Source organism: Schistocerca cancellata, chromosome 2 (genome assembly GCF_023864275.1).
Source record: "Schistocerca cancellata isolate TAMUIC-IGC-003103 chromosome 2, iqSchCanc2.1, whole genome shotgun sequence".
In the NCBI taxonomy this organism is placed as follows: domain Eukaryota; kingdom Metazoa; phylum Arthropoda; class Insecta; order Orthoptera; family Acrididae; genus Schistocerca; species Schistocerca cancellata.
In genome coordinates this window covers 338,501,376-338,515,197 of record NC_064627.1, presented here as the reverse complement: position 1 = coordinate 338,515,197, position 13,822 = coordinate 338,501,376, and the positions used below count along the sequence as shown (strand labels likewise).

Sequence of the window (13,822 nt, the reverse complement as noted above, 5' to 3'; positions counted from 1 at the left end):
TTAAAGGGATTATTGAAAGTCAGATTGCGTTGCGCTAAAAATATTGTGTGTCAGTTTAGTGATGATCAGAATAAGTAAAGAGAGAACTGTCTGAGTACGTTCAGTTTTACTCAGCTGTCTCTGTATCGAATAACGTAAGAGTTTTTCCAGCACTGTCATACTTAATTTTTCAAAGGGGACGTTTCAGAACCAGATATTACGTCAGTTGTTTTCTTCTTCAGTGTGGGATAAATCTCAGCCAATACTCGCCAGAATTCGTTCCTACCACAGCTAAAAATATTCCAACATGTCTTTTCTGTATGAATAAATGAGAGATTAAAAAAAATGTTCAAATGTGTGTGAATTCCTAAAGGACCAAACTGCTGAGCTCATCGGTCCCTAGACTTACACACTACTTAAGCTAACTTACGTTAAGAACAACACCCACACCCATGCCCGAGCGAGAACTCGAACCTCCGACGGGAGGGGCCGCGCTATCCGTGACGTGGCGCCTCAAACCACGCGACCTCTCGGGGCATCAAAGACATTTACTGGTGACTGTTATGAGATGAAAACCACATCTGCAAGTGACTGCTTGTCCATTGTCGTTCTTTGGATTGCGCTCGGCTATAAGAATGACAATGTCTGAATCTTTAGTACCTTTACATAACAATATGCAGGGTATTTTTTCCACCGTGTACAAACACTAGGGGTTGATCGATGCCAGGATACGGAACAAAAGAGGCCTAAAGAACTCATGTACGGAAATGCATGGTATCCATGCTAGAGACCATTCATTCAATCATACTTTGTTGCAGCGACTGCGGTCTACCACGCAGGCACAGTTACGGTATGCATGGGTTTCGTCCTAGAGGGCAGGATTGTTCCTCATACGTCATGTCCTAGCGTCCTCTGCTGCCATAGTAACTGGTTATGCTATATGCGATTCACTTCTCTTGCTGACACCTTTTAGTAGGTGTGATACAGTGTTGTTCACAATGGTTCCGTATTCGTATCGAGAGCTTGCCGACATGGTGTTTACTTACAGAAAGGCAAATGGCAATGGGCGGTAGCCAGCAAGGTTTTATCATGAGACCCATTCCCGCCAACAACAACCGCAGCATTCAACGTTCGTAACAGTGTTTCACCGTTTCTCTGAGACAGGAAGACCTACTCGAAATATTCGGACATCAGACTTGGAGGAAAATGTGGTTGGCACTGTGGAAGGCGACCGCCGTGTCAGTACCAGGCAGTTGTCCCGCCAGTACAGGGTAAGCCAAATCTGTTGCTGCCCTTATCACTTACAGCGTGTGCAGGGCTTACAGACTTTCCACATCAGGAGCAGTTTTGTCACTGATTTCTTCTCTAGGCAACCACGATTCCAGGATTTGTGTCATCGATCCTATTCACACATGAGGCAACCTTTACGCGGAGTGGTATCTTCAACTTTCATAACAGTCATCTGTGGTATGGTATGCAGAACCCCCAGGTATGGTGACAGCGAATCTTCACCATCGGTGTGGCTGGGATGTGTGGGCCAGGATAAATGGCAACCGTATTTTGGTAGCAGTCTTGCTTCCACGTCGCCTAACAGGCCGGAACTATCGGCGTTTCTTGCTGGTAACTTTGTCTCCCCTGCTGAAAGCAGTACCATTGATGATTCGAAGAGTTATGTGGCTGCTGCATGATAGTGCTCCAGCCCACTTCGCCATTAACGTCCTGAAACATCTCAATCGTGTCTTCTGTCGTCGATGGATCGACGAGTTGTATGGCCTGCTCGTTTCAACGCGCACTATTTCTGCTTATGGGGCCGTCTAAGAAGTATCGTGTATGCAGATCCTATTCCAGATGTGGAGACACTGGAGTAGCATATTCATTCTGCTTTTGACACTGTTCGGATGCAGCCTGGCCGAAGTGAGCGTGTCGGAGCATGCTACGGCGCGTACACGCATGCGTTGAGGCACATGGAAACCATTTTCAACACATACTGTAACTGTGACTGCACGATACAGCGCTTATTAGACCGCAGTTTTTGCAACAAAGTATGATTGAATAAATGGTCTCTAGCATGGAAACCACACGCATTTCCGGACATAAGTTTATTAGACATTTTTGTTCCGTATCCTCTCATCGATCAATCCCTGGAGTTTGTACACGGTGGAAAAAATCACTCTGTATTGTTACATTGTATTAAGCTTACCCACTATGAACGTTGAAGCACACTTTAGTGTTTATTGACTGAATATAAATACAGTTAACTGAGATAGTCCCTTGTGTAATAGTTGTTATCATAAACTAGTTTTCGAGCCTTTGCCGGCCGAAGTGGCCGTGCGGTTAAAGGCGCTGCAGTCTGGAACCGCAAGACCGCTACGGTCGCAGGTTCGAATCCTGCCTCGGGCATGGATGTTTGTGATGTCCTTAGGTTAGTTAGGTTTAACTAGTTCTAAGTTCTAGGGGACTAATGACCTCAGCAGTTGAGTCCCATAGTGCTCAGAGCCATTTGAACAATTTTTTTTCGAGCCTTTTAGGTTAGTCTTCCGATGGAGCACTCAGAAGTTATCTATATATGTTCCTCGCCTGAAGCTTGGTACTAGCTTCCGGCAGTATGGTTGTTATTGTTGATATCCTACCTTGCAGCTTCCATTTTCAGTACCTAATGGCCACTCAACCAGTCACTATTCATTATAAACCTTCCGCGTCGACACAGATTCACCAGTGTCTAGCATGGACATGTGATGTATTGCACGTGTAAGTGATTTATAACGAATTTCACGAGCGAATGTTAAAATGCCTGCCTTCTTGAAGCGGCACTAATGACTGCGGTTGAGCATCACATATTTTTCATACTGCTCGCTTTTGTGTAATCCCCTCTAAATGAGAACATCACTGTATGAGGCATTATTTAGTGGAAACAAATAATGCAAAATACACTCTAAGAAAAAGAAAGCGACTAACATGAAGGAATTATCCGAATGGAACGGAAATTGGTAGATGCGATGTGCTTCTACAGACAAACAAGTGTTTAGAATTTAAGAAAAATTGATAATTTATTCATGAGAAAGAATTTCTCAGATTGAGCAAGTGAGTAACGCGTTGGCCCACCTCTGGCCCTTATGCAAGGGAGTTATTCGGATTGGTATACACATAAATTTTGGTTCCCCTTCTGAGGTACATCGTACCATATTCTGTCCACAGGCATGATATATCGCCAAAGTCCCGAGATGGTTGGAGGGCCCTCCCCACAATGTTCCAAACGTTCTCGATTGAGGAGAGATACAGCTACCTTGCTGACCAAAGTAGGGTTTGGCAAGCACGAAGACAAGCAGTTGAAGCTCTCGCCGTGTGCGGAGGGGAATTATCTTCCTTAAATATATGCCCAGGATTGCTTGCCATGAAGGGCAACAAAACCGGGTGTAGAATATCCTCAACATGCCGCTGTGCTTTAAGGGTGCTGTGGATGACAACTACAGGGGTCCTGCTATGAGAAGAAATGCCACACGAGACCATCATTTCTGTTTGTCAGGCTGTATGGCAGGCAAGAGACGGGTTGGTATCTCACTGTTGTCCAGGGCGTCTCCAGACACCTCTTCGCCGGTCGTCGGCGCTCAGATCGATGAGGGACTCATCCCTGAAGAAAATTCTTCTCCAGAGATTCCAGGCCGTAGACACACACAGACAGCGTTGGGATACTACCCTGTCTGCCACCTGCCATATGGACCGACAACGAGGGATGATAGGGTCTGGGGTTGCCATTTTGTTTCGTAGCAGGACACCTTTGGTTGTCATCCAAAGCATCCTTATAACACAGCGGTTCGTCGTGGGCTGAACTGAGCACCAGTGGAAATATTGATGGGTCAGACCAGTCCAGATGACATTTCAGTCACCTAATACCCGTGGTCGAGTTCTGGCCGTATGACCATTAATCCGAGACAAAGGAGCAGAGCAGTCATTGGAGACAATCTGATTAACCACCACCAAGGAAGGCGAAGACGAGACCGTTTTCAAGGAAGGGGATGTTGAGAGTTTTCAAGGGAATTCCTTGATGTGGTGCTAAAAGATCACTGCAGGCGGGCCAAGAGGGAAGTTTTTCTCCACGACAAGAAGCGGTGGAAACTATCTGAACAACCAGCAATGAGAAGGCGAACATACAAACATCACCAGGCAAAGTGTTTTCTCGGCAAGTTCTTTCGTTGGAACTTCCATGGCTTGGTGCTAACAGATTATGATTGTAAGGATCAAACTGTCTGTACTACCGAAATATCCTGACAACATTACGAGAGGCTGCATAAGCAAAATTTCGTAAGAAGCTGTCCAAGGAGGTGATTTTGCACTACGACAATGGGCAATGGATACAATTAGAACCGAGCAAGGTCGCACAGTGATTAGCACACTGGTCTTGCATTCTGGAGGACAACGGTTCAAACCCGCGCCCGGTCATCCTGATTTAGACTTCCCATGATTTCCCTAAATCGCTTCAGACAAAAGCCGGGAAGGCTCCTTTCAAAGGGCACGGCCTAATTCCTTCTCTGTCCTTCCCTAATTCAATGGTGCCGATGAGTTCGCTGTTTGGTTCATTCCCCAAAGACATCCAACCAACCAACCAAACAATTAGATTCGCCACCTCTGAGCAAGTGATCATCAGGCAAGGTGTTGTTGAGGGCTTTTTGGGACCAGCATGGTCTGGTGCTAAGAAATTTTGCTCTTAAGTGGCAAACCGTCACAGTAGTGTACTACTGAAATTAACTGACAAAGCTGTAAAACGCTGTCGAGACGATGTGACACGGAGAGCTGTACTGTGGTGTGACTTAGCTCCATAACAGTGTCACAGCTTATCCGTGTAGGACACAGTCACATGACGTTTCTTTTGTCTATCAAAAACTGAATCTCCCAGTCACCCAGTGATTTCTTTCTCCTTACTAGGATCGGGAAGCAATTGCATGGCAGGTATTTCCAGAATGTCGATGAGATGATTTTCGAGGTGGAATGCGTCATGAACATTCCAGCTGGACACTCCTACAACCGAAGAAGTGGAACGTTTCCTGAACGGCCCTAGTGGAGGCTCTTACAACCGAGGTGGTCGAATGCTTCCTGAATAGCCCAGATGGAGACTCCTACATTCAACGGGATGGAACGTTTCCTGAACAACCCAGATAGAGACTTCTACAACCAAGGAGATGGAATATTTCCTGAACGGGCCAGAAGGAGATTTTTGCAACCATGGTCTGTGCCAAGTTATTCATTGTTGGGGAAAATGTGTCACTGAAGGGTGATTAGTAGAAAAGGAATAGCACTATCACCAAATTTTGGTTGAGGCTTTAGAAGCTTTGTGATTGCGCCTGGTATATGGGAAGTGGGGGGGGGGGGGGGCGCCACCTACCTGCTGTTGTTGCTGCTGCTGGTCGTGGTGGTGATGGTGATGGTGGTGCGCGGGCAGCGGCAGCAGCGTGGCGGGCCGCGGCGACATGAGCGGGCTGGACTTGAGCGACACGCTGCGCCGGCCCGTGTCCGGCGTCGCGGCGCCTGCCCCCGCCGCCGCCCCCACTGCCACTGCCGCCCCCGGCCGCAGCAGAGAGTCAGCGCCTTGGCTCTCCAGCGACAGCGAGCGCTGCCGTGGCGTCGGGCCGGGTGGAGGCGGGGGGCCCACGGTGCTTCCCAGGCGGCGGCGGCGGGCACCTGCAGAACAGTGCCGAGGTCAACAGTCCACGAAAGAAATCTGCTTTGAGTCCAATTGCTAACTGCATACCCGTGTAGCGAGTTCGTCTGTGAGCAGTAACTACACTTTCCATTGCAAATATCACGAAACTATCATCACTAACGCAATGTGCAGTTAAACTGCCCACCAATTCGAACCTTCTTTTCTGCATCTGGTTTCTATGCGGTTGGTTTACCTAAATCTGAGATGCTCAGTTCTAAGATGATTTCTTTACACCACCACATTTTCGAGATATAATATAAAAACATTTTATTTGTAGCAGACTGTGAACATCGATAAACCCGAAGTACGAGTACCATAATATGACCCGTAAATTATCGAGACACTGCCTTACGATATCAAAACAACATTCTATTGTACAAAAAGTCATATAACTACCAAAGCCGTAAAACTAATTAGAAATTTTAAGACGTTACGAAGTTAAATGTTAACTTATTTTAACAGGTGTGGTCATTATTGATTAGTCCATTAATTTTTTTTTAAATATAGTTTCAAGTTAAATGAGTTAAGTCGTTACACGGATACTCTTTTTAAGATATCTCACTCTCTCTAAATGAGACTCAGCAGTGATCGATCGTTATTGAATGTTTACAGAGTCCTTGATAGGGATGTTCCATGGTAAAAATATATTGGTGCAAGTTTTCTCGTTGTTGATTGTTATGCGGGAAAAAAAAATCAAGATGTGAAAGTAAGAAATGGTTTTTACTTAAGTCCTCAACCTCATTTTTTTAGTTGACCCACAGTTCGGTCGCAATCTTGCCTAAAAATGCGTGAACAGTGCTTCTGAAAGAAGTACAGGCATGTAACCTGATATTTGTTTAGCTTCAAAGGTTTCATCAATCAACAATTTTCTGACTTGTGGGTCAATAAACACTCCATCTTACAACTTGGCTTCATTGATTTTGGGAAAAAACTCCATATGATTGACAGCTTCACTCTGTTTATCAACAGTCTTACAAAACTATGTATCTATAAGTGGAGCAACAACTTTTAAATCGCAGCTGATCATTGATTAATGATCCTTATATCTGATGTCATCTAGCAACATGGGCCATGCTCCTTTGTTACCTTCTAAAGGAGTCAAAAGAAATGATGTAAATTTATTATCGTTTATATGTTGAATATACAAAGATATAAATAACAAAATTGTCTAAAATTGTAAAATGTCTCGAAAACATTTCGCGAAACCATATTTTTAAGAATACGTTTTCATTCTAGTGCCAAAAATACAAATGGTGCAAAACGGTTGTTGACCAGTATTATAGATAAATGACTGGTATGATCAAATCATTGAAAAAAGTTCTGCATAGCAGCTATAAATTAACTGAATATCACAACTTTGAATTAGATCCGTTATGAAGTCTGCACATTGTGTCAGGCTGTTTTCATCATCAAGATGCAGAGCACAATTGTACTGCCGTAAAGAGTTACCGACCTATTTTAATGCTAAAGAAATTTCAAAAATCAAAGAAAAAATCGTGGTTACTTCGAGAAGTCATGTACATCAATGATGGGCTGATACGGACGATTCACTGCCGACTGCTGACTTACGTGGAATATGTTCTAGAATCTTAGAACATATTCTGAGTTCAAAGATACTTCTCGAACAAAATGACGTTCATGCCAAATGGCAAACACTGGTCATCTTAAATTTAAATCATTCACGTAAAGTCCTGAAAGCACTGGGTCAAGGCAGTTATGTACATGCAGTATTTCTTGACTACCTAGAAGCATTTTAATCAGAAACCCATCAAAGCTTATTAATAGAAGTGCGATAATGAGAGATACAAAACAATATTTTTGACCGGATTGAGGCTTTCTTGGGAGATTGTATGGAGAATCATCGACAAAAGTAGAAGTAACTTCATGTGTGCAACATGTAATCATGTTGGGAACTTTGCTGTTCACGCTGTGTATTAATCACCAAACGGATAAAACAACCTCGATTTCCAGATGATGCAGTGGTCTACATTGAAGAACTTGCTGAAAAAGTGTATAAATTTATAAATCTTAGTAACTTATCAAAGGGGTGACTTGTTTTATACGTCCATAAATATGGACTTTCGCACTTTACAAGAGGAAAAAAAATAGTATACTCAACATCAAGAGCTACAATTGAAATCAACTCATACAAACACCTGAGGTATTGAAAATGGAATGTGTGAAGTCTTAAAGCATAGACGGCACCTCCGAAACGGCACCAAGAAGGCGCTGACCCGCGCGCCAACGGAAAAAGCTGGCAGCGCCCCACGTCCAGGAAGACAGAATTCAGCTCCCACTATCAAGGCTGATTTAACCAGCCGGCAACCGCTGGTCGGTCCAGATAGGTTGCAGATTTTGAGAGCATCAGTACTGAGTAATTGGAAGACGTTACTTAGCCTGCGTTCTGCGAGTAGTAATAGCGAGCTATGAAATTGCACGTAGAAGGCACAAGAAGATAATCTTCTTTCCTGTTTCGAAATAAAGTGTTCATTTAATATTGTATAGATGATTCTGGATTCCTGCCACCGGCCATCTTAACTTCTATACTTCCTTGTTTACGACTGTGCTGTCTCCCACAGTAGCCGACACAACATCTGGAGAGGAGGATTTCAAAACCAACGCTGCCTTCACTGTGGGCCGAAACAGCGCGTCAGTAACATTTCTCTCTCTTCTTTCAGAGGCGCATGCTACTAATTGTGTCCTTTCTTTTGCCTTACTTCTACTTACAATTTGTTGCAGAGCTCATCTCATTAAACTGGTCTCTAAGCCACCTCTATACCACCTGCGCCTACGCCTCCTGTTCCTGCTAGCTTTGTTCTAATGCAGTTCAGTCAGTTTCAGAGCCAACAAATGTCACAGTTGGTGACGGCAGTCTTGCAGCTCATTAATGCATAAGCCGTTGCTGCATCGACTTCGCCACAATACCCAGCCACATCCACGGCACTACCTCTATGCATTCCACCGTTCTGAGCTTCCAGTTAACAACAAGAGGAATGAAACGAGTAGTGCGATCAGTTCGATGCACATTGCGCTACACATCAAGCTCAAGGCACTGTGAAACTTTCTTATCTCTTGTCAAAGGCCGTCACAACAGTTTACCAACTTGCTCACAAGTTATTCCCGACTAGTAGGTCGGAGTTGCTAGTTTTTAAAAATTTTGTTTCCGGCCTCACTAAGTATTACGAGGATTAGGTAGAGGTTGCTGCAGTTACAAGTTCTTTCGACTGTGGAAAAAGCTAGAACAGACATACCGTCAGTGGGTCACTGAACTTCAAGGTTTGACGCGAGAGTTGCTGGTGAACTTAAAGAATGGAAAGACAATGGTGCTACTGCTCCTGTCGAGGCCAGTCAATGGGCTTTTCCCTTAATAATCTTACATCGTCTTTATGTTGACTTTAAATCCACTGAGAATCCCCAAATAATAACTGATACATATCGGTTGGCTCACCCTGAGGAATTAATGGACAGGCTTGGTGCAGGCCGCTGTTTTTCAAAAATTGATTCACGCGATGCGCATTTGCAAATTCCGCTAGACAAGGAGGCACAGAAAGCATTTGTGGTGAATACACGTTTAGAGTTGTTGAAATTCTTGCGGGTACTCTTTAGCAGCGCTGCGAGTCTGCAATATTCCAACGCTGCGTAGAACAGCTTAATGCAAAATGTTCAATTCAGTTGGTTTGTTGGTTGGTTGGTTTGTACGGTAAAGGGACTAAACTTCATGGTAATGAGTCCCTCCATTCTGTTCAAATTAGTTGGACGATATTGTGGTGTCAAGACGTACACCGCAGTAACATATCGATAACAACCGTACGCTTTTTCAAGTACTTTCAGCTGCAGGTTTGGAGTATCGCCGAGACAGATGTGCCTTTTTCAGACAGAAATCTAGTTCTCAGGCCAATATATTGATAGTCATCCCCTTCAGTCAAATTTGCTGGCCATCAGGGATCTTCCTGCTCTCGGGAAGTTGAAATATTATATACGGTTTATACCAAACGCAGCCAATATCGCGGCTCCTATGCATCGTTTGCGCCGAAGGAATGTGCCTTTTGTCTGGACGAAAGAGTGCCAGGACGCATTCCACAAACTTAATAATCCCTTGTTGAATGACAGATGCCTTGTCTTTTCGTTCTCGCTAAGCCTGTGGTTTTGGCAGTGGACGCTTCCTCGTATAGAATTGGAACTGTGCTCTCACACAGATTTGGTTCACAGGACAGGCCTATTGCTTTCGCTTTCGTTTTACCTAGTGACGGTGAGACGTGGTACTTAGGGAAAGGTAGGATTCCGTGTGGACGGGGCCGTAATCAGTTACCGTTGGCTGCTCAGTTTTTTTAATCACGTACACTTTATTTGGAAATAATTGCAAGTAAAGTTGACCATAAGGAAGAACTATTCAATTTGACTGTTAAGACACAACATCTAATAAAAAAAAAATCTTAAGAGACTTGCATTCAAGGCTGAAGGCCTTATTGACAAGAAATTCAACTTTTTTGTCGGCGGAAGGCCCCAATAGTAATAAATCAAAAAAGAGCTGGACGGCTGAAGGCCTGAATAGCAAATTTTTGCGAAGCAATTAAACTACAAGGACCAGAGCAGATATCGCTTCCTCAGTAGACTACCAAAAGCAGTACGATTGAGCCTATATCTTTATAAACCATAATGCAGTCAATTACCGACCTACTACCACTAACAGCCTATGTATGTTTATGAATACATCTTTTTACTGTATACGTTTTGCTGTCTTGGAGCCACTGTATGTGTCGTGGATCCGCAAATCATACCCATTACTGTTTGTGGTATTTCACCCAAATTTCTGTATGGCGAGTTTTATTGATGTATCACTTGTTCTTGCTTTTGGATCTCCACTAATAATAAGACAGTCATGTAGAGGTACTACTGAGTGCACTGTTTATGAAGTCATGTAGTGTATGACACCATCCAGGAAGAGTACTCACACGTTAGTAACGTTACTATCGTATTCTGTATGAACGATATAATCACTAGCTTTGGGGAGTGTGCCATTTACTTCCCACATTCATGACATGCTGTGCATGGAGAAACTGTGTACAGTGGCGATGACGATTCACTGACAGCAATACCTACCAGCTGTAGGTAGTGTGTTGACAACATCCAACTGTCAAAGTAGTTCCACGACATGCTTGTAGGTGAAGCAATAAGTAACACCCTCAACCGTGTGTTTGTCTTTTATTATTTAATTCCTACCGGTTTTGGTGGTCCATTCCACAATAATCTGGCCTCTCTTTGGCAAATGCTGGTCACACGATGAACAGGAATCATTGTCATAAAAGGACCAGAAACCATTGGCGTCCACAGTATATCTGGTGCAATCCATCAACACAACCCCAAAAGTTCAGCTGAAGGGCTGCATCATACGCACCACATAATTTCTGTGGACGCTGATGGTTTCTGATCATTTTATAGTGATAATTCCTGTTTATTGCTTGAGCACCATATGCTGTAGACAGCCTGAAGGTTGTGGAGTGGACCACCCAAACCGGTCACAGTTACGAAATGGAAAACAAACATAAAGTTGACGGTATTTTTTTATAACTTCATGTAAACTTGTCAGCTGTTATTTCAGTACCCACTGTCTTTTTTTTTTTAAATAGCCACATGCAATGCATGTCGAGACCCAATGTACAGTAGCGAATTAGCGAAACGGCCATGGTGATGAGTCAGTGCTAGCAGTACCTGCCACCTGTAGATAGTGCGTCGACAGCATGCAGGTAACAAAGCAATTGTATCCAGTAGCGAGACATCATATTGACGACCCACTGACATCAATAGGTGAGACTAGGTGACTAGGTGAGACGATGGCGAGATCGTTGGAAAGTTCAGTATGTAGTATATATAGCGATGTTGTTGCTGTGGTCTTCAGTCCAGAGACAGTTTTAGGTAGTGCATCAACACTGTCCCACTACTCAAATGATATCTGCACCCAAGACATGCTGCATACTCATATATGGAGGAACACACTCGCTGGCAGCAGTGGGTGATGAGACTGCAAGCACATTGGGAGGGTCAAGGAGCAGTGCACAGTTGCGATATAGCTGTGCCAATGACACAAGCAGCAGTACCTTCCACTTGACGTAGTATCTCTCTTCTCAAGTAATGTCTGCTTTCCAGACGTGCTGAGAGTATGGAGGTACTGTGTGATGATTCACCGGTGGCACTAGGTGAGACGATGGCGAGATCGTTAGAAAGTTCAGTATGTAGTATATATAGCGATGTTGTTGCTGTGGTCTTCAGTTCAGAGACAGGTTTGATGCAGCTCTCCATGCTACTCTATCCTGTCCAGGGTTCTTCATCTCCCAGTACCTACAGCAACCTACATCCTTCTGAATCTGTTTAGTGTATTCCTCTCTTGGTCTCCCTCTACGATTTTTACCCTCCACGGTGCCCTCCAATACTAAACTGGTGATCCCTTGATGCGTCAGAATACGCCCTACCAAACGATCCCTTCTTCTGGTCAAGTTGTGCCAAAAAACTTCTCTTCTCCCCAATTCTATTCAATACCTCCTCATTAGTTATATCTACCGATCTAATCTTCAGCATTCTTCTGTAGCACCATATTTCGGAAGCTTCTATTCTCTTCTTGTCTAAACTATTTATCGTCCCCGTTTCGCTTCCATACAGGGCTACACTCCATACAATTACTTTCAGAAAAGACTTCCTGACACTTAAATCTGTACCCGATGTTAACAAATTTCTCTTCTTCAGAAACGCCTCCCTTGCCATTGCCAGTCTACATTTTACATCCTCTCTACTTTTATATCCTCTCTACATCAGTTATTTTGCTCCCCAAATAACAAAATTTATGTACTACTTTAAGCGTTTCATTTCGTAATCTAATTCCCGCAGCATCACCCGATTTAATTCGACTACATTCCATTATCTTCGTTTTGCTTATGTTGGTGTTCATCTCATATCCTCCTTTCAAGACACAGTCCATTCCGTTCAGCTGCTCTTCCAGGTCCTTTGCCGTCTCTGACAGCATTACAATGTCATCGGCGAACCTCAAAGTTTTTATTTCTTCTCCATGGATTTTAATCCCAACTCCGAATTTTTCTTTTGTTTCCTTCACTGCTTGCTCAATATACAGACTGAATAACGTAGGGGATAGGCTATAACCCTGTCTCAGTCCCTTCCCAATCACTGCTTCCGTTTCATGTCCCTCGACTCAGATAACTGCCATCTGGTCTCTGTGCAAATTGTAATAGCCTTTCGCTCCCTGTATTTTACCTCTGCCACCTTTAGAATTTAAAATGAATATGTAGCGACATGGCCTTAGTAGTGTCTCACTGTCAGCCGTACTTTCCAGCTGTGGATAATTGGACAAAAGTGACCCACAACTCACGTCATATCCGCTTCCAAGTCATGCTGTGTATGTGATGACTCACCGGCGGCCGTGGGCGAGGTGACGGCGAGAGCGGCGGGAGGGTCAGCGGGGCTGGTGGTGATGGCGGGCAGCTGGTAGTGCGGCGGCGACAGCGACGCTGGGGAGCCCGCCCACGGCGTGCCGCGCCTCTGGCCGGACAGCGGGGGCGGCGCCAGCGTCAGCGGCGACGAGGGGCCTGCGGGCAACACGGCTCAGCCTGCAGTCTCAAGCCCACCGCACAGTAGCACTGTGACTGCGCTGAACATCACATAAAAGTATGGTAACAATCTCAGAACAAAATAGTTGTAAGTTACCGGGAAAAGCTGGTAATATACACTGAAGAGCCAAAGAAACTAGTACACCTGCCTAGTATCGTGTAGGACCCTCGCGACCATGTAGAAGCGCCGCATCACGACGTGGCATAGACTCGACTAATGTCTGAAGCAGTGGTGGAGGGAACTGACATAGTGAATCCTGCAGCCGGCCGGAGTGGCCGAGCGGTTCTAGGCGCAACAGTCTGGACCCGCCCAATCGCTACGGTCGCCGGTTTGAATCCTGCCTCGGGCATGGATGTTCGTGATGTCCTTAGGTAGTTAGGTTTAAGTAGTTCTAAGTTCTAGGGGACTGATTACCTCAGAAGTTAAGTCCCATAGTGCTCAGGGCCATTTGAACCATTTTGAATCCTACAGGTCTGTCCATAAATCAGTAAGAGTACGAGCTGGTGATGATCTCTTCTGAACAGCACGTTGCAA

The 13,822-nt window shown here is 44.5% G+C and overlaps 1 protein-coding gene across 1 annotated transcript in view; it reads right to left on the bottom strand.

The window, feature by feature from the left end:
• Positions 1 to 13,822, bottom strand: part of LOC126153857 (uncharacterized) — a 1,728,205-nt gene that overhangs the window by 1,280,763 nt on the left and 433,620 nt on the right. Inside the window, exons 8-9 of the mRNA XM_049916098.1 lie at positions 13,093 to 13,266; positions 5,430 to 5,652 (exon numbers count right to left, since the gene is read on the bottom strand). Coding sequence (XP_049772055.1) covers positions 5,430 to 5,652; positions 13,093 to 13,266 — 397 coding nt within the window. The remainder of the gene's footprint in view (positions 1 to 5,429; positions 5,653 to 13,092; positions 13,267 to 13,822) is intronic.